General features: G+C 36.1%; 1 protein-coding gene across 10 annotated transcripts in view; it reads left to right on the top strand.

Moving 5' to 3' along the window:
• The window catches only part of OXR1 (oxidation resistance 1), a 488,381-nt gene that overhangs the window by 420,184 nt on the left and 46,619 nt on the right, over positions 1-21,578 (top strand). For 9 of the 10 annotated variants that reach the window (XM_049854290.1, XM_049854289.1, XM_049854293.1 and 6 more), the window contains 4 exons: positions 383-465; positions 4,624-4,731; positions 5,667-5,780; positions 19,887-20,039. In XM_049854290.1, coding sequence (XP_049710247.1) covers positions 383-465; positions 4,624-4,731; positions 5,667-5,780; positions 19,887-20,039 — 458 coding nt within the window. The remainder of the gene's footprint in view (positions 1-382; positions 466-4,623; positions 4,732-5,666; positions 5,781-19,886; positions 20,040-21,578) is intronic. The other variant, XM_049854295.1, reaches the window with a different exon arrangement.

Below are 21,578 nucleotides of genomic sequence, written 5' to 3'. Positions count from 1 at the left end.
GATTGGAACTGCCGAGCTTTTGCTTAGCAGTCATAACTCTTAACCGCTGCACCACCAGGACTCTGTGTATGTGTGTATGTGTATATATATATATATTCAAATTTGTTACAGTTGGGTTAGATATGTTGAAAGAACTCATCCATAATTCTTTTGAATTGATTTCCAGTTATTATCATGGTTCATACTGGTCAGTTCCTAAAGTAAGCAGGGAGGGAGTACATTTCCTTTTTCTGACAGTTGGTTTCTTAGAGCAGAGAATCACAGGAAGCCAGCTGTATAACTAGTGAATTAATATCTGCCCAATGAGCTCTATTCAGCAGTCCTTGACATTACTCTGAAAAGAAAATGAATTTAACAGGATTTATGCCTCAATTATTTTCAGACACTGGCCAAAAGAAGACCCTAGACAAGAAAGATGGGAGAAGAATGTCTTTTCAGAAGCCTAAAGGGACTATTGAGTATACTGTAAGTTATTTGCTTTTGGAAAAGCTGATTTATCTTTGCAATACTCTTAAAGGCATTCTCTGTGTATACCATAAATAAGTCAAGGATTATTAATTGCCTTATTTTAAAAACCTGTACTTCATTTCCAGTAACTGTTTTATTACTAATTAAATTCTTGTGTATTATACATTTTTTCCATAAAAGAATTTATTAAGTGTGATACAAAGATAGTTATTTCAGCAAATTTATTTTATTACAGATCATAATTTCCTGGGAGTCAAAGTTTCTGTGCCACAATTATTTTCATTAGGTTAAGCTTTTAGAAAAATATTTACTTTTTAGAAATGTGATCTTCATTATATCCCTAGCAGTGCTAATGATGACGAAAACAGCAGATGGAATACTTAAAATATAAATTGATGTTATCTTCCAAAATATCTTTCTTAGGTTAGACCAGTTGCATTGATTTATAGCTGTCTCTTTAGCTCTGAAGATGGAACTTGTTTATGACTGCTATGTTCTTAAAATGACCCTCAAAACTCCCTGCAGCCAGCTTTTCACATTTCTGGTTACTATGGGAGACTGAAGTGAGAAACAGACTTTAGTGTGTGGTATGCTGCTTATTTGATTGAATATAAATATTGTATATTTAGATAATGTTAATGTGTTATAAGGCAGTTATAATAACTGCGCTTAAATTTGTGTTACTATTTTGGGTTTGCCAAAGTATATTATTACAATATAACTGTATTAAGGAGAATATGCAAATTTCTGCATTTGTATCATCATGAAAACACCCAGGTTTGATGTGAATCTTGGTTATCTTACATGAATCCCTAAAGTTGAACGAATTGTCAAAACCTTGAGTTATGCTTTATTTTCATATACTGTATATTTGAAACCTAGATTTTAGGTATTTTTAAAAGATTAGAAATAGATAATGTAGGGTAGAATTAAATTCACTATTGTCAAAAGGACCTCTTAAAGCATATTATAAACTTAAATTGAGTATGCCTGTACTTTCTCTGCATAATTGAGAAATTCATAAAATAACTTTAAAAAGAGTAAAATATTAGACAATATAATTTGATGTACTTATTAGTGTTTGTTAGATGTAAGATTAGGACATACACACACAGAACCATGTGGTTTTGAAGAATTCACATGGTTTATTTGGTCTTTGAACATAGAAATTTGCCATTCTTTGCATGCCATTCAGTAAAACTATGCTATTGGAACTAAATTTAAATTTAAATTAAGAACTATTAAGTTTTGGGGAGCGTTAATTGAAATATGAATTATTTTCTTACTATTATAGAATTTTTTTTTTATAGAATGGGCTTTGGAAAAATAATCAAGTATAAAAAAGTATAAAAGTTATAAAACATCCTCTAGCAGGTCTTTGTTTTAGACTTCTCATTTTCATTTTTAATCCTATGTTTATTTTCTGTACCAAATCCTTAAAAGCATTTCCCAACCTCACTGATGTTTATTGTCTTATACATCATTCTTATTATAAGCAGTGAATCTCTATGTGACATACATTTTTGTATTTATGAAAATATATATTCTTATTTTTCTTAAAATTGAACTTTTTATAATACCACAAGGTACTTTCAAAATGTGTTTCTTCTAAAATATTTATGATCTAGCTTAAATAAATTTCCAGACCACTTAAATATAATATAAATAAAATTAGTTATTGTACTTTTAGGCAGCCTTAAAGTTAAAATAGGAGTGCTGCTGATGCAGTGGTTAAGCACTCGGCTGCTAACCAAAAGGTTGGCGGTTTGAACTCACCCAGCAGGTCGTGGGAGAAAGACCTGACAATCTGCTCCTATAAAGATTGCAACCTAGAAAACCTTATAGGGTGGTTGTACTTTGTCATATGAGGTCATGAGTAGAAAATTGACATGAGGGGACCTAACAACAAGAAGAACAAAGTTAAAATTGTGTGGGTGTGTATACACACACACACACACACACACACGCGTGTGTGTATGTATGCATACATACACAAAGGTTTAACTGTAAAATTACTTTCAGTGAGAATCAAGAGTAGACCTAGAAAATGCTATACATTATCATTTTCTTCTTTGTTTACTTAATATCCCTATACCTTTTTACTAAAAGTGCCTTCCCCAAGGTCATAAATAAGTTTTCCATCACCAAACCAAGTAACTTTTCCAGTATTGTTGCTTCCAGCATATTCTTCCTTTTTCTGGTTTTAATTTCCTTCTTCTTGAGGTCTTTAGTAATTCTTTCAGCGAACACCTGTGAGTGGAAAATCTAACAATGCCTGAAAATATCTTCATTGCACCCTTATTCCTGGTAGTTTAGCTGTCTGTAGGTTTCTAGATTGAGAATTATTTTTTGTGAGCTCTTCAAGGATAGGAATCCATTGTCTTGTGCCTGTTCGTTGTCTTTTTATTTTTGTTAATTTCTAGGCAATTTTTCTTTCCTTTCTGGCTGCTTTTAAGGTTCCCTCTTTGTCTGTGGAGTTCTGTAGTGCTAGTATGATAAATCTGGATTTAAACACTCGTATTTTATTTATATTGCTTTTTATATTTCTTCAGTCTAAATAATCACGTCATTTATAAATTCAGGATAATTGTCTGCCATTATTTCTTTGACTATGTCCTCTTTTTTCTCCTTTCTCTTTCCAGAGCCCTACTTTATTCTTGAAACTAATTTCACTACATTTTGCTATCATTGTGCTTCATTGCCCTGGTATTCTTGCAGCCATTGTCATAGATCTGTGCTTCATAAATACACTCTGAATGGTTTGGGAGGAAGACAGTGTTCTACAAGGTGTTTTGTCAGTCTCCTAACCGTGTCAGTTCTATTCTCTCAAGTTTGAATGTCCTTCCCTTCTCAGTACTTCACAAGTCCCTACCCATTGTTTAAGACCCAGCTTTAAAGCTTTCTGCAGTCTTCTCTGGAGCATTTGAAGCTTATGGTGCTCCATCCTTACTTGGGACTCCTGTTACATTGTTGTTCCATTTTAAATTGCTTTTCATCTTTTATATAACTTTTTCTGTATATCTGTTTTCTTTTCCAACTAGATTGTAAATTCCTTGCTGTTTTATTTACAGTGTTGTCATAATACCCTGTGTACAGAGGACACTGAAGGAATATTTTAACTATTCATAAATTAAGTAACTTTTTCTTTCAGGAAAATTGGCAAAAATCCCATGATTTAAGATTTCTATAAATGTGATGATAGAAATATACTAAAGATTCAGGAGTAGATTACTCAACTTTGGTTCAAATATATTTTCTAATTTATGTATCTAAGTGGCAGTATTGCATGTGAAAGCTGGTCAATGAATAAGGAAGACCGAAGAAGAGTTGACACCTTTGCATTGTGGTGTTGGCGAAGAACATTGAATATACCATGGACTGCCAAAAGAATGAACAAATCTGTCGTAGAAGAAGTACAGCCAGAACGCTCCTTAGAGGCAAGGATGGCGAGACTGCGTCTTACATACTTTGGACATGTTGTCAGGAGGGATCAGTCCCTGGAGAAGGACCTCATGCTTGGCAAAGTACAGGGTCAGCAGAAAAGAGGAAAACCCTCAACGAGGTGGATTGACACAGTGGTTGCAACAACGAGCTCAAGCATAACAACGATTGTAAGGATGGCTCAGGACAGGGCAGTGTTTCGTTCTGTTGTGCATAGGGTCACTATGAGTCGGAACTGACTCGACGGCATCTAACAACAACAACAAGTGGCAGTATATAGACAGATCGGTAGAAATCTCATTTTGAGTTTTTTTTTTGTACAGGTATAATTTGCGAAAATAAAATTAGTATGTTTCTTGAAATTGTATATATTTTGGGAACTATTTAAAGGAGTGTTATTTTAAAGCCTTTGTAAAATGAAAATCATTTGAGTTTGTGTTTTGTAAATTATATTTTTTATTTTGAAATTGCTTGAAGTAGAGACCCACGTGTAATTGTGATGTATTGCGCTAAAGCATACAGTCTGGATCATAATAGATTGAGACTGTTTGATGATAAAACACAAATTTCTTGACACTTATCTCCAAAGATGAAAATAGTATTTGTTAATCAAGTATAAGATTGGTCCCTAGAAATATTAATAATGGTTAAATGTCTTAGTTTAGTTTTTCTGGTTTAACAGATTAAAAAATTTTATTTTTTTCTTTGAAACAGGTTGAATCAAGGGATTCTTTGAACAGTATAGCCCTGAAATTTGATACAACACCCAATGAACTTGTTCAGTTAAATAAGTTATTCTCCCGAGCAGTTGTTACTGGACAGGTAATATCTTTTTTTTTTTAATGCATTGAAACTTAGAAATTTTAAGTAGCAAGACAAAGTATCTATTGCAATGTAGTTAATAATATAAAATATTAGACAAATAATTTTAGACATACTTCAAATAAATCATATTGGCTATATAAGACAAAATTAACTCATTTATATCCATATGTATTTCCTTCTTAATACATACTGAAAATAATTGTGAATTGTGTTTTTGGATATATTTTAATTAGCTTTTAAAATATTCAAAGTAATACGTGCCATGACAGAAAAATGTGAAATGTGAATATTTTACAAGGTAAGTTACCCTTCCATCTCAAGCCTCCAATTTCCTTTTCCAGAAGGAACCACAGTTACCAGTTTGCATCTCCTTCCAAAAATATTCTATTTTTGTATTATTATTATTATTTAACTTCATTTCTTGAAAGATATTTAAGCACAGCCCTATCTCAGTCTTTCTCATGTGTGGGTATGATGCATCACAGTTCATTAGTTACTCAGTAAGCTTTATACTATTTCCGTTTTTATTATTTTAAACATTGCCGTAGTGAACACTTTATACATATCTATTTTTCTATATGTGCAGGCATTTCTGCAGGGTGAATGTTTAGAACTGCAATCGCTGGATCAAAGAGTATGTGCATGTTTAGTATTTATAGCTAATGCCCAGTTGTCCTTTAAGAGGGACAGCAATAGTGTATGAGAATTACTGTTTCCACCCTATCTCCAATAGGACGTATTATCAACTTGTCTAAATTGATTTTAAGTATCTGTTTTTTAAACTTCGTTAGACTTATGATAATAAATATTCTTTTAATCTCTAAGCTATTTTTTCTATTTATTGCTTGAAGTCAGAGACAATGGTGCTTGAATACAACCTGAATATTAACATTTTGGTTTTACTAAATCCTTTTGTGAATATTTTCTTAAAGGTTTTATATGTTCCTGATCCCGAATACGTCTCCAGTGTTGAGAGCTCCCCATCTATAAGCCCCATTAGTCCTCTGTCACCAACATCATCAGAGGCTGAATTTGATAAGACCACTGTAAGTGTCCCTGTCTTTTTAAAGATGGCTAGGAAGAAATTTCACTATATATATATATAAATCTTTATTTTTTTTAACATTAATTTGACTATATTTGTAATGAAATTTTACTTGTTTTCTTACTTTGTAAATCTCAATTTTGAAAATGAAACATTATTATTGAATCACACAGCTCAAACTGACTTAATGTTTTTGTTGGTGATGTTCCAAAAGATACTCTTGAACTCTCTCTTATAAATACCATATAGTAATTGAATTCAGTAAGATATTCCATCTAACAGGCATGTAATTATCATGACAGAAATCCATGTCCAATTTAATTTTTATTTCAGTTTCTCTGAAATATTTATAAGGATACAGTTCTTTTTTGGCAAGCCTTTTTTTTTTTTTTTTTTTAATTGTAGTTTAGGTGAAGGTTTACAGAACAAACTAGCTTCGCATTAAACAGTTAGTACATGTATTGTTTTATGACATTGGCTTACAACCCCACAACATGCCATAAACTCTCCCTTCTCGACCTTGGGTTCCCTATTACGAGCTTTCCTGTCCCTTCCTGCCACCTAGTCCTTGCCCCTGGGCTGGTGTGCCTCTTTAGTGTCATTTTGTTTAATCTTTGGATGAAGGGTAGGTCTCAGGAGTGACTTCATCACTGAGCTAAAAGGGTATCCAGGGGCCATGCTCTCAGGGTTTCTTCAGTCTCTGTTAGGCTAATAAGTCTGGTCTTTTTTTGTGAGTTAGAATTTTGTTCTACATTTTTCTCCAGCCCTGTCTGGGACCCTCTATTGTGATCCCTGTCAGAGCAGTCAGTGGTGGTAGCCGGACAACATCTAGGTGTACTGGAGTCAGTCTGGTGGAGACCATGGTAGTTGTGGTCCATTAGTCCTTTGGATTAGTCTTTCCCTTGTGTCTTTAGTTTTCTTCACTCTCCCTTGCTCCGGAAGGAGTGAGACCAGTAGAGTATCTTAGATAGTTGCTCGTAGGCTTTTAAAACCCCACGTGCTATTCACCAAAGTAGTATGTAGAACATTTTCTTTATAAACTGTGTTATGCCAGTTGAGCTAGATGCTCCCTGAGACTATGGTCCCCATAGCCCTCAGCCCAGTAATTGGGTCCCTCAGGGAGTTTGGATGTGCCTATGGAGCTTCCATGACCTTGCCTTGTACGAGTTGTGCTGGTTTTTCCAGTATTGTGTACTAACTTACCCTTCATCAAAGTTACCACTTATCTATTGTCTATTTAGTTTTTTTCCATCCCCACCCCACCCCTCCCTTGTAACCATCAAAGATTATTTCTTTTTGTGTGTAAACCTTCTCATGAGTTTTTATAGTAGTGGCCTCATACAATATTTGCCCTTTTGTGATTGACTTATTTCACTCAGCATAATGCCCTCGAGATTCATCCATGTTGTGAAATGCTTCACAGATTCATCATTGTTCTTTATTGTTTCATAGTACTCCATTGTGTGTAAGTATCATAGTTTGTTTATCCATTCATCTGTTGATGGGCATCTAGGTTGTTTCCTTCTCTTTGCTATTGTGACAGTGCTGCAGTGAACATGGGTATGCATATGTCTATTCATGTGACAGCTCTTATTTCTCTAGGATATATTCCTGGGAGTGGGATTGCTGGATCATACGGTATTTCTATTTCTAGCCTTCTGAGGAAGTGCCATATCATTTTCCAAAATGATTATACCATTTTGCCCTCTCACCACCAATGCATAATAGTTCTAATCTCCCCACAGCCTCTCCAACATTTATTTTCTGCTTTTTTTTGATTCCTGCCAGTATTGCAGGGGTGAGATGGTATCTCATTGTGGTTTTGATTTGCATTTCTCTAATGGCAAAAAAAAAAAGAATGGCTAGTGATCACCAGCATTTCCTTATGTGTCTGTTAGCCGCTTGAATGTCTTCTTTGGTGAAGTGTCTTTTCATTTCCTTTGCCCCTTTATTAATTGAATTATTTGTCCTTTTGTTGTAGAGATGTTGGATTTTCCTGTAGATTTCAGAGACTAGACCTTTGTTGGATTTATAATAGCCAAAGATTTTTTCCCAGTCTGTAGGTTCTCTTTTTACCCTTCTGGTGAAGTGTTTGATGAGCATAAGTGTTTAATTTTTAGAAGATCCCAGTTATCTAGCTTATCTTGTGGAGTTTGTGTGTTGTTAGTTATGGTTTGTATCCTGTTAATGCTGTATGTTAGGATCTCTAGTGTTGACTCTATTTTTTAATAGTTTTTGGTTTTATGTTTACGTCTTTGATCCATTTTGAATTAGTTTTTGTGTATGGTGTGAGGTATAGGTCCTGTTTCATTTTTTTGCAGATGTATATCCAGTTTTGCCAGCACCATTTGTTCAAATGACTGTCTTTTCCCCATTTGATGGACTTTGGGCCCTTGTCGAAGACCAGGTGACCGTAGGTGGATGGATTTACATCTGGGTTCTCAATTCCATTCCATTAGTCAGTGTATCTGTTACTGTCCCAGTACCAGGCTGTTTTGACTACCGTAGCTATATAGTAGATTCTGAGGTCAGGTAGTGCTAAATTCTGAGGTCAGGTAATGCTAGTCTTACTTTATTCTTCTTCTTTAATAGTGCTTTACTTTTCCAGGGCCTCTTTCCTTTCCATATAGTTAACGATTAGTTTTTCCATCTCTTTAAAGAATGTTGTCAGTATTTGAATTGGGATTGTATTGTATTTGTAAATTGCAGTTGGGCACAATTGTCATTTTCACAATGTCTGCTTCTCCATGAGCATGGTATGTCTTTCCAATTATGTAGCTCTCTTTTGATTTCTTGCAGTAGTGTTTTATAGTTTTCTTTGTATAGGTCTGTTACATTCCTGGTTAGGTTTATTCCTAAGTATTTTATTTTTTTAGGGGCTATTATAAATGGTAGTGGTTTCCTGATTTCATTTTTGTCATTTTCTTTACTGGTGTATAGGAATCCAACTGATTTTTGTATGTTTATCTTTTTTACTGCTACTCTGCTGAATCTTTGTATTATTTGCTGTAGTTTTCCTGTGGAGTCTTTTGGGTTTTCTATGTATAGTATCATAATCATACTTCTTCATTACCGATTTGGATGCCCTTTATTTCTTTTTCTTTCCTTATTGCTCTGGCTAGGACTTCCAGCACAGTGTTAAATAGAAGTGGTGATAAAGGGCACCCTTGTCTTGTTCCTGTTCTCTAGGGGAATGTTTTCAGCCTCTCTTCATTAAGAATGATGTTGGCTGTGGTTTTGTATAGATACCCTTTATTATGTTGAGGAATTTCCCTTCTATCCCTATTTTACTGAGAGTTTTTATCAGGGTTGGGTGTTGGACTTTTCTGCATTGATTGAGATGATCATTTGATTCTTTTATTTATGTGGTAGATTGCATTGACTGATCTTCTAATGTTGAACCATCCTTGTGTGCCTGGTATGCATCCTACTTGGCTATGGTGTATTATTTTTTTGATATGATGCTGAATTCTATTGGCTAGAATTTTGTTGAGAATTTTTACATCTATATTCATGAGAGGTATTGGTCTGTAATTTTCTTTTTTTTTTGTGGTGTCTTTGCCTGGTTTCGATATCAGGGTCATGCTGGCTACATAGAATGTATTCAGAAGTATCCCTTCCTTTTCTGTGTTCTGAAATAGTTGAGTAGTACTGGTGTAAGCTCTTCTCTAAATGCTTGGTAAAATTCTCCAGTAAAGCCATCTGGACCAGGGTTTTTTTGTTTGTTTGTTTGGAGTTTTTTTTTTTTTTTTTTACCTTTTCAATCTCTTGTATGGGTCTGTTCAGAATTTCAACTGCATTTTATGTTAGTTTGGGTAAGTAGTGTGTTTCTAGAAATTTATCCATTGCCTCTAGGTTTTCAAATTTGTTGGAGTATAGTTTTTCATAGTACTCTGTTATGATCTTTTTTATTTCAGTTCGGCCTGTTGTAATGTCCCCCATTTCATTTCTTATTTGGGTTATTTGCATCCTCTCCTGTTTTTCTTTTGTCATTTTGACCAGTGGCTTGTCAATTTTGTTGATTCTTTCAAAGAACCAACTTTTGGTTTTGTTGATTCTTTCTGTTGTTTTTCTATTCTCTATTTCGTTTATTTCTGCTTTGATCATTATTTCCTTTCTTCTGGTGGCTGTGGGATTCTTTTGCTTTTCTCTTTCTATTGTTGGAGTTGTGTTTTGATTTTTGTCCCTTTCTTCTTTTTTGATGTGTGCATCTATTACTGTAAATTAATCTCTGATCACTGCCTTTGCCGTGTCCCAAAGGCTTTGGTGTGATGTGTTTTCATTCTCGTTTGATTCTAGGAGTTTTTTGATTCCATCTCTGATTTCTTCTCTTACCCAGTGGTTTTTAAGCAGGGTGTTATTCAGTGTCCCTGTAATTGATTTTTTTTTTCCTTGCTCTTCCTGTTGTTAATTTCTACTTTGATGGCATTGTAATCAGAGATGATAGTTTGTATTATCTCAGTGTTTTGAATTTTGTTAAGGGTTGCTTTGTGGCCTAAGATGTAATCTATTCTGTAGAATGTTCCATGTGCATTAGAAAAGGATGTGTACTTTGCATCTGTTGGGTGGAGTGTTCTATATATGTCTGTGAGTTCAGGCTGGCTGATTGTGCCCTTTAGATCTTCTGTATCTTTGCTGAGTTTGTTTCTAGATGTTCTGTCCTTTACTGAGAGTGATGCGTTGAAATCTTCTACTGTTATTGTGGAATTGTCAGTCTCTCTTTTAAGCGCTGTTAGAGTTTATGTATTTTGGAGCCCTGTCATTGGGTGCATAGATTTGACAAACTGTCTTTTAAAAACGAATTTATTATCATCCTCTTAGTCATTCTTCTAAATATTAATATAAAAAAATAGAGTTAATTTATCAATTATTATTAAGGAATAAGTCTAAAAATTCATTTTAAGGAACCAGTGGATTTAATCATTATGATTAAAATGTCTCTGAAAGGAACTATATACGTCTGTTTCTTTTCTATATAAATTAATATTAATTATAATTTCCCCTCCTCTTAATAACCTAAAGATTATGTTTACATGTATAAATAAACTAGGCCTCCATGTATTAATTTCCTAAGGCTGCCAAAGCATAGTACTACAAACAGGGTGTCTTAAACAACAAAACCACCACCCATCTGTCAGCTTATTGTATTGTGGTGACTTGCATGTTGCTGTGATGCTGGAAGTTATACCATGAGTATTTCAAATACCAGCAGGGTTACTTATGGTGGACGGGTTTCAACAGAGTTTCCAGACCAAGACAGACTAGAAAGAAGGACCTGGTGATCTATTTCTGAAAAAATTGGCCAGTGAAAACCTTACGGATAGCAGCGGAACATCGTCTAATATAGCGCTGGAAGATGAGCCCCTCTGGTTGGAAGACAGTAAAATATAATTGGGGAAGAGCTACTTTCTCAAAGTAGAGTCAACCTTAATGTCATAGATGGAGTAAAGCTTCTGGGGCCTTTATTTGCTGATGTGGCACAACTCAAAATGAGAAGAAACAACTGCAAACATCCTTTCATACTCAGAACATGGAATGTATGAAATATGAATCAAGGAAAATTGGAAGTTGTCAAATATGAAATGGAACACTTGGCTGATGTCCTAGGCATTAGTGAGCTGAAATGGACTGTTACTGGCTATTTTGAATTGAAAAATGATATGGTCTTCTGTGCCGGGAATAACAAATTGAAGAGGAACGGCATTGCATGCATTGTCAAAAAGAACATTTCAAGATCTATCCTAAAGTACAACATTGTCTGTGATAGGATAATATCCATACGCGTACAAGGAAGAACCGTTAATACGACTGTTATTCAAATATATATACCAACCACTAGGGCCAAAGATGAAGAAATAGAAGATTTTTATCAGCTGCTGAAGTCTGAAATTGATCGAACATGCAATCAAAATGTATTGATAATTACTGGTGCTTGAAATGTAAAAGTTGGAAACAAAGAAGAAGGATCAGTAGTTGGAAAATGTGACCTTGGTGATAGAAAGAATGCTGGCGATCGCATCATAGAATTTTACAAGACCAATTACCCATTCACTGAAAATACCTTTTCTCAACAACATAAACAGTGACTATCCACGTGGACCTCACCAGATGGAGTACACAGGAATCAAATTGACCACATCTTCTATGGAAAGAGACAAGGCCAGGGGCCAACTGGAGATAAGACTATCAATTGCTCATATCAAGTTCAAGTTGAAGCTGAAGAAAATTAAAATAAGTATACGAGAGCCATATTATGACCCGGGGTATAAACCCATTGAACCCAAACCCATTGCCATCAAGTTGATTCCAGCTCATAGTGACCCTATAGGACAGAGTAGAACTGCCCCATAGGGTTTCCAAGGAGCGGCTGGTGGATTCGAACTGCCAACCCTTTGGTTAGCAGGTGAGCTCTTAACCACTGCACCACCAGGGGTGCTTCTTGAGTATATCCCACCTGAATTTGGAGATCTCAAGAATACGTTTGACACGTTGAACACTAATGACCAAAGACCAGACAAGTTATGGGATGATATTAATGACATCATACATAAAGAAAGCAGAAGGTTGTTAAAAAGACAGGAGAAAAAGATAAGACCAAAATGGATGTCAGAATAGACTCTGAAACTTGCTGTGGAACATAGAGTAGCTAAACCAAATGGAAGAAATGATGAAGTAAAAGAGCTGAACAGAAGATTTCAAAGGGCAGCTTGAGAAGAAAAAGCATTATAATGAAATGTACAAAGACCTGGAGTTTAAAAACCAAAAGGGAAGAACACACTCAACATTCCATAAGCTGAAAGAACTAAAGAAGAATTTCAAACCTCTGGTTGGAATATTGAAGAATTTTATGGGCAAAAAATTTGAATGACTCAGGAAGCATCAAAAGAAGATGGAAGGAATACACAGAGTCACTGTACCAAAAAGAATTGGTCAACGCTCAACCATTTCAGGAGGTAGCATATGATCAAGAACTGATGGCACTGAAGGAAGAAATCCAAGCTACACTGAAGTCATTGGTGAAAAACAAGGCTTCAGGAATGGACAGAATACCAATTGAGATGTTTCAACAAATGGATGCAGTGCTAGAAGCACTCACTCATCTATGGCAAGAAATTTGGAAGACAGCTACTTGGCCAACCGAGTGGAAGAGATCCGTGTTTATGCTCATTGCAAATAAAGGTGATCCTACCAAATGCAGAAATTATCGAGCACTATCATTAGTATCACATGCAAGTAAAATTATGCTGAAGAGAATTTAAAAACAGTTGCAATAGTACATCAACAGGGAATGCCAGAAATTCAAGCTGAATTCAGAAGAGGATATGGAATGAGGGGCATCATTGCTGATGTCAGATGGATCTTGGCTGAAAGCAGAGAATACCAGAAAGATGTTTGCTTGTGTTTTACTGACTATGCAAAGGCATTCAACTATGTGGATTGTAAGAAATTATGGCTAATATCAAGAAGAATGGGAACTTCAGAACACAAAGTGCTCATGTGGAACATGTACAGAGACCAAGAGGCAGTCGTTTTAACACACCGGAGGAATAGTGCATTGCTTAAAATCTGGAAATTTTTAGTTTGGGGGCTTGGGGGGAGTTGTATCCTTTCAACCATACTTATTCAATTTGTATGCTGAACAAATAGCCTGGGGAGCTGGACTGTGTAAAGAAGGAGGCATCAGGATTGGAGGAAGGCTCGTTAACAACCTGCGATATGCAAATGACACAGCCTTGCTTGCTGAAAGGAAACTCTTCTCGAAATACTTACTGATGACGATCAAATACTTACTGATGAACATCAAAGACTACAGCCTTCAGTATGGATTACACCTCAACATAAAGAAAACAAAAATCTTACAACTAGACCAATTAGCAGCATCATCATAAATGGAGAAAATACTGAAGTTGTCAAGGATTTCATTTTACTTGTATTTATAATCAGTGCCCATGGAAGCAGCAGGTAGGAAATCAAAGGACGTGTTGCGTTGGGCAAATCTGCTGCAAAAGACTTCTTTGAAGTGTTAAAGAGCAGAGAGATCACCTTGTGCACTAAGGGGCACCTGACCCAAGTCTTGGTGTTTTCAGTTACCCTCATAATGCATGCAAAAGCTGGACAGTGAATAAGTAAGACTGAAGAAGCATTGATGTCTTTGAATTATGGTGTTGGTGAAGAATATTCAGTACTTGATGGACTGCCAGAAGAAAGAACAAACCTGTTTTGGAAGTACAGCCAGAATGCTCCTTTGCGTCAATGATGGCGAAACTTTGTCTCACATACTTTTGGGACATGTTATCAGGAGGGACCAGTCCCCGGAGAAGAACATCGTGCTTGGTGAAGTAGAGGGTCAGCCAAAAAACAGGAATACCCTCAATGAAATGAACTGACACAGTGGCTGAAACAGTTGGCTCATACATGGCAGTGCTTATGAGGATGGCGCAGGACTGGGCAGTGTTTCATTCTGTTGTACATAGGGTCATTATGAGTTGGAACTGACTCGATGACACTTACCAACAATTACCAACTGAAGTTCATTCTTTTACATTTCTGGAGAGTACAAATTCAAAGTAAAGGTTTCAGCAGGACCATGCATCAGCTCACGTGTCTGTCAGTTTGTCGTATTGTGGGGGCTTGCGTGTTGCTGTGATGCTGGAAGCTATGCCGCTGGTATTCAGATACCAGCAGGGTCACCCATGGAGGACAGGTTTCAGCTGAGCTTCCAGACTAAGACAGACTAGGAAGAAGGACCCAGCAGTCTACTTCTGAAAAGTATTAGCCAGTGAAAACCTTCTGAATAGCAGCGGAACATTGTCTGACATAGTGCTGGAAGATGAGCCCTCCAGCTTGGAAGGCACTCAAAAGATGACTAGGGAAGAGCTGCCTCCTCAGAGTAGAGTCGACCTTAATGACGTGAATGGAGTAAAGCTTTCGAGACCTTCATTTGCTGATATGGCATGACTCAAAATGAGAAGAAACAGCTGCAAACATCCATTAATAATTGGAACCGGGAATGTACGAAGTATGAATCTAGGAAAATTAGAAATCGTCAAAAATGAAATGCAATGCATAAACATCGATACCCTAGGCATTAGTGAACTGAAGTGGACTGAAATCGGACAGTCATATAGTTTACTATGCTGGAAATGACGGCTTGAAGAGGAATGGTGTTGCTTTCATCATCAAAAAGAGCATTCAAGATCTATCCTGAAGTACAGTGCTGTCCGTCATAGAATAATATCCATATGCGTACAAGGAAGAACAGTTAATACGACTATTATTCAAACATACATACCAACCACTAGGGCCAAAGATGAAGAAATAGAAGATTTTTATCAGCTGCTGAAGTCTGAAATTGATTGAACATGCAATCAAGATGCATTGATAATTACTGGTGATTTTAATGCGAAAGTTGGAAACAAAGAAGAAGGATCAGTAGTTGGAAAATATGGCCTTGGTGATAGAAACAATGCTGGAGATCGAATGATAGAATTTTGCAAGACCAGCGACTTCTTCATTGCTAATACCTTCTTTCACCAACATAAACAGCAACTATACACATGGACCTCGCCAGGTGCAACACACAGAAATCAAATTGACTACATCTATACTATTTTTTTTTTTTTTTTTAATACTATATGAAGAAGAATAGGGCATCAGGATTGGATGAAGATTCATTTAACAACCTGCGTTATGCAGATGACACAACCTTGCTTGCTGAAAGTGAAGAGGACTTGAAGCACTTACTAATGAATATCAAAGACCACAGCCTTCAGTATGGATTGCACCTCAACATAAAGAAAACAAAAATCCACACAAGTGGACCAATGAGTAACATCATGATAAATGGAGACAAGATTGAAGTTGTCAAGGATTTCATTTTACTTGGATCCACAATCAACAGCCATGGAAGCAGCAGTCAAGAAATCAAAAGACCCACTGCAGTGGGCAAATCTGCTGCAAAGGACCTCCTTAAAGTGTTAAAGAGCAAATATGTCACCTTGAACACTAAGGTGCGCCTGACCCAAGCCATGCTATTTTCAATTGCATCATATGCATGTGAAAGCCAGACAATGAATAAGGAAGACCGAAGAAGAATTGATGCCTTTGAATTGTGGTGTTGGTGAAGAATATTGAATATACATACCATGGACTGCCAGAAGAACGAATAAATCTGTCTTGAAGAAGTACAACCAGAATGCTCCTTAGAAGCAAGGATGGCGAGACTGCATCTTAGATACTTTGGACATGTTGCCAGGAGGGATCAGTCTTTGGAGAAGGACATCGTGCTTGGCAAAGTACAGGGTCAGTGGAAGAGAGGAAGACCCTCAACAAGGTGGATTGACACAGTGGCTGCAACAATGAGCTCAAGCATAACAACGATTGTGAGGATGGCACAGGATCAGGCAGTGTTTCATTCTGTTGTGCATAGGGTCGCTATGAGTCGGAACCGACTCGACGGCACCTAACAACAGCAACAACGACATACATCAGCTCTGAATGCTCTGGTAAAGAATCCTTCCTTGCCTCTTCCTAGTTTCTGCTGTTTGTTTGTAATCCTTGGCATTCTTTGGCTTGTAGCTGGATCCCTCCAGCCTCTGCTTCAGTTTTCATATGAGCTTCCGGTGTGTTTTCTTGTGACTAAATCCTCCTGCTCTTTCTTTTATAAAGACCCCTGTCTTTGAATTCAGGGCCTGTCTTAGTTATCTAGTGCTGTTATAATAGAAATATCACAAGTGGATGGTTTTAACAAACGCAAGTTTATTCTCTCATAGTATTGGAGGCTCAAAGCCTGAATTCAGGGCAGCAGCTCCAGGGGAAGGCTCTCTCTCTCTCTGTCAACTCCGGGCGAAGGTTCTTTTCATCAATCTGTCCCTGGCCTGGGAGCTTCTCACCGCAGGGACCCCTGGTCCAAAGGACACACTTCGCTCCTGTTGCTTCTTCCTTGGTGGCATGAGGTCCCTCTCCTCTCTGCTTGATTCTCTATTTTATATCTCAGAAGAAATTGAATCAAGATACAACCTAATGCTGTAGATTGAATTCTGCCTTATTAACATAACTGCCTCTAATCTTGCCTCATTGACATAATAGAAGCTAGGATTTACAGCACATAGGATAATCACATCAGATAACAAAATGGTGGACTACCACACAATACTGGGAATCATGGCCTAGCCAAGTTTGCATCCATTTTTGGGGGACACAGTTCAGTCCATAACAGGGCCTGAAAAATTGGAGGGTTACAGTCGGACTCTAAATTTTTGTAGTTTTTAGGCAAGTAATTCTTTATATTGAAAAAAGAAACATATTTGTAATTTACAAGATACGAATGGTAAAATCATTGGGTGAGATTTTATTCTAGATTCTGGATGGGCATCATTTCCTTAATTAGAATTCACAGTTGATCCCGCTTTGCTTTTAACCTGGCTGCTCAAAAGCTCAGAGTGAAGTCTAAAACCCTAAATACAGCACTTATATTGTTCTTACAGTTGCATTTACTTTTACTTGACTCTGATATTTTTACTTTTTATGTGTATTTTTTTATTTTACTCTATGTTTTGTTGGTAAGCAGCCTCAAATTCTTGGTCTTAAGAAGTGGAATTTAAATAAATTCTCAGAGAAATGGTTAATGTAATTATTTATAGGAGGTAAATGGTGACCATCCTGTCTATTTTCTTGGACTGAATGAAGAAAAATAATATACATTGCTTTAAAATAAATGTTTTCTTTTAAAGTATATAGTGTATTGTATATACACGTGTTACATGAAATAAATGCATATGTTGATATTTCTGTGCCTATAATAGTTTTTCGTCCTTCAACTTCCTTTGCCTTACCTGTGTGTCACCAGAGAACATTTCTAGAAATTTTCAATCACGGGGGGGCAAAAGTAGAACCAAGGCAACATGGGAAATGAAAAGTTTGGAGTTGGACATTGTTTTATGGTAATGATTTATAATCATTATGCAAATTGTGGTATACAGTGTAGAATCAAAGGAGCTCTGGTGGTCCAGTGGTTAAACACTTGACTGCTAACTGAAAGGTCAGTGGTTTGAACCCACCAGCTGCTCTGCAGCAGTCTGCTTCTATAAAGATTTACAGCTTTGGAAACCCTATTAGGCAGTTCTATTCTGTGTTATAGGTTCCCTATGAGTCAAAATCGACTCGATAGCATGGGTAATGTATAACCGTTGTATTAAATAAGATTATTATAGTCAGCCATCTTGGGACATTTGTCCTAGGAATGCATTGGTATCTCACATTTAAACATTTGATCAATAATTAAGGTTAGGTAGATGAATGTTTATTTTAATGTTTTTAAGGACATTTCCTTCCCCAGTGGCTGAAGCAAAATTATACAAAGAAACTTCAGAAAGCCCCCAAAATCAGTTTCAAAACCACTGTTTTAAGAATCAGAATCTATAAATATCAGTCAAAATCAGCTATAAAAAGATACTGATACTTTGGGTAATGTACATTTATATAAGCAATAATGAGAACTGATAATTTTTCATCCAGACAGCTTTGGTCTTTCTTAAAGAAGTTGTACTCTTTTGTATTATACTTTGAGTGTTTGCTAAGTTAATCTTATGTATTTTTTTTAATAGGACTCTATCAACAAATCAGGGATTAGTATAAATACTGAATTGTAGAATTTGAGACCTTGAGGGAACCTCAGTGATTCATCTTCACTTAAGGCACACATTTAACAATGTACATTGCTATATTTTGTAACTAATGTGGTAATGTAATAGATAACATAACGTATTTGCTAACTGGGTTTGGGGGTAATTGGGCAGTCATAAACGGTTTGTTGATAGCTTTTGAATCTTACCATGTAAGCAAATGAAGAGTCCTGAAGGCTTTACTCCATCTGTATCATTAAAGTCAACTCTACTTTAGGAACGCAGCTCATTCCCAGTCATATTTTGAGGGCCTTCCAATCTGGGGGGTTTATTTTCTAGCACTATAATGGGTCAGAATTGACCCAATGGCAGTGGGGTTTATAACGCCCACTGTTCTGTCTTTGAGAACTGCACTAAACATGAAAACAGGTGCCATTCTTTCCAGTAATTCCTGATGTAAGAATGAGAAAAGAAATAAAAAACATAAGGAAAATATTAGCCCAAAGGACTTATGAACCATAGCCTTCACCAGCCTGAACCCAGAAGAACTAGATGGTGCCGGGCTACAACTACCGACCATTCTGACAAAGATCACAACAGAGGGTCCTGGACAGAGTGGGAAAAAAATGCAGAACAAAGCCCAAATTCACGAAAAAAAAGTTCAGACTTACTGGTCTGCCAGAGACTGGAGGAACCCCTGGGACTGTGGCCCCTGGACAACCTGCTAAGTCAGAGCTGAAACCACTCCCAAAGTCCACCTTTCAGTCAAAGATTAGACAGGCCTAGAAAACAAACAATAACATGTGTGAGGAACAAGCTTCTTCAAAGATATGAGAACAAATGAAAAACATCTGCCCAAAAGCAAAGACGGGAAAGCAGGAATGGACAGGAAACCTGTATGAATGAATACCAGAAACCAGAGGTGGAAAGGGAGAGAATACTGACACAACGTGGGGATTGCAGCCCATGTCACAAAACAAGTTATGTGTAAATTTTTGAATGAGAAACTAATTTGCGCTGTAAACTTTCACCCCAAGCACAACAAAATTAAAAAAAACATTTAGGAGCAAAAAATAAAAAATAGTGGCAACACTAAATGCTGGCAAGGATGTGGAGAAATGAGATTATTCTTACATTGGCTGTGGGAATGTAGAGTGGTACCGTCACTGTAGAAAATAGTTCGGCAATTTCTTATAAAATTAAACATGAAGTTACCGTACAACTGAGCAATTCTGTTCTTGGACGTTTATCTCAAAGAAATAAAAGCTTATGTTTACACATACAGACATACACATACACAAAAGAATGAGAAAAGTTTTTTTTTTTTTTTTTCAAAACTGTATTTACAGTATTTATTTTGGATTGAACTCCAGACTGTGATGAAAAAGAACAGCACTTACTAGGGAAGGCTATTCATTTGACTTTCATAATGTGCTTATTTTTATTTAGTTCTCAGAGATGCCTTTTTTTTTTCCCCCTCTTAGAATCCTGATGTAGTCCACCAGAAAGAAGCAACTCCCTCATCTCCTTTTACAGGTATTCGACCTACACGAGTTGTATCTTCAACTTCTGAGGAGGAAGAAGCATTTACTGAGAAATTTCTTAAAATTAATTGCAAATACATTACCAGTGGCAAGGTAATGAATGATTCTTTAGGGAAAATGTTTTATCAAGGTTTATTATTACTAAAATATAGCAACTTGACTTACACTTTAAGATACCAACATCAGTAAAGTCTTTACTGTTTACAAAGGGTATTGGTGATGCTATCAGTTTGGATTAGTGTGGCTCTTGGTCACAGCTCACAAATCTGGTGTGCTGTTAAAATTGTTAAAGGCATTGGGATGGATATACATAAAGTTATAATGCTTGGCTGATTTGCTATTGATAGAATATATCAAAAAGCACATATAAAAAGACTACTGCTGGAACTGCTGGACACTCTTTGGAGTGCTAAGTCTGACAAGCTTAGTACAAGAAATAAATAGGAAGGTAACTAGTATGTGTTGAGTACCTATGAGGTGTATTAATTTTATCAACTCAGAATAATCCTTTGAGTTATTGAGTCCTGTTCTTTCTTCACAGGGGAAAAAAAAAAAAATTCAGAAAAGGTTAATAGGTCCAAAGTTTCTCTATGATGGCCAGAATTCAAACCCAGTTTGAATCCACCTTTTATCTACCATACCTTGCTGCTTTTCTAAGCAAAATCTTCTAGTCTGAAAAGAGAATGTAGTAAAGTAGCATAGAGTTGGAAAATAAGCTCTAGGTATTGCTTTTTTTTTTTTTTTATTGCTTAGAAAGTGACTACTGTATCATATGATATTGACTTCAAAAGTCACACATGATAATCATTACTTTGTAATCGTAATTCATAAATTACTAGTATTTGTAACGCAGACCTTTAATTCTATAAATTTTCCCTTAAGTACTGCTTTAGCTTTATTACAAATATCGATGTGCTGTGCTTTGATTTTCATTCATTCAAAACCCTTTCTAATTTCTCCCTTCACCCATAAAATATTTGAGTGTTTTAGTTTCCAAATATTTGAGGATTTTTTCAGATACCTGTCCGGTGATTTGTAATTTGATTCCATGTGGCCAGAGAACGTGCTCACTACTATTTGAGTGCTTAATTTATTGAAATTTGTTTTATGGTCCAGAATACAACCTATCTTGATAAACGTTACCTGTGCACTTGAGGAGAATGTATATTCTGCTGTTGTAGAGTGGAGTATTCTATAGATGTCAGTTAAGTCAAGTTGGATGATAGTTGTTCTGTACCCCTACTGATTTCATATCAATTTGTTTTATCTATTTTTGACAGAAGGCTGTTAAAATCTCCCACTATCATTACAAATTTGTTTCTACTTTCATTTCTCTAAGTTTTTACTTGATGTACTTTGAAACTGCTGTTAGACCCAAAAAACATTTAGGATTGTTATGTCCTCTTGATTAATTGATTTGTCGTTATGAAAGACCCTCTTTATTCCTGGTAATATTCTTTGGTCTGAAATCTACTGTAACAGTTACTAATATAGTTGCTTTCTCTTTCTCTTGATTAGTGTTAATGTGTTTTTCCCCCTATTCTTTTTCTTTTAATCCTTCTGTGTCTTTATATTTAAAGTGGGTTCCTTGTAGGCAACATGTACTTGGATCTTGCTTCTTTAGATAATTTT

The sequence above is a fragment of the Elephas maximus genome, chromosome 15, assembly GCF_024166365.1.
Source record: "Elephas maximus indicus isolate mEleMax1 chromosome 15, mEleMax1 primary haplotype, whole genome shotgun sequence".
Taxonomy (NCBI): domain Eukaryota; kingdom Metazoa; phylum Chordata; class Mammalia; order Proboscidea; family Elephantidae; genus Elephas; species Elephas maximus.
The sequence above is the reverse complement of the archived record's forward strand: the minus strand, read 5'-3'. Positions and strand labels throughout refer to the sequence as shown.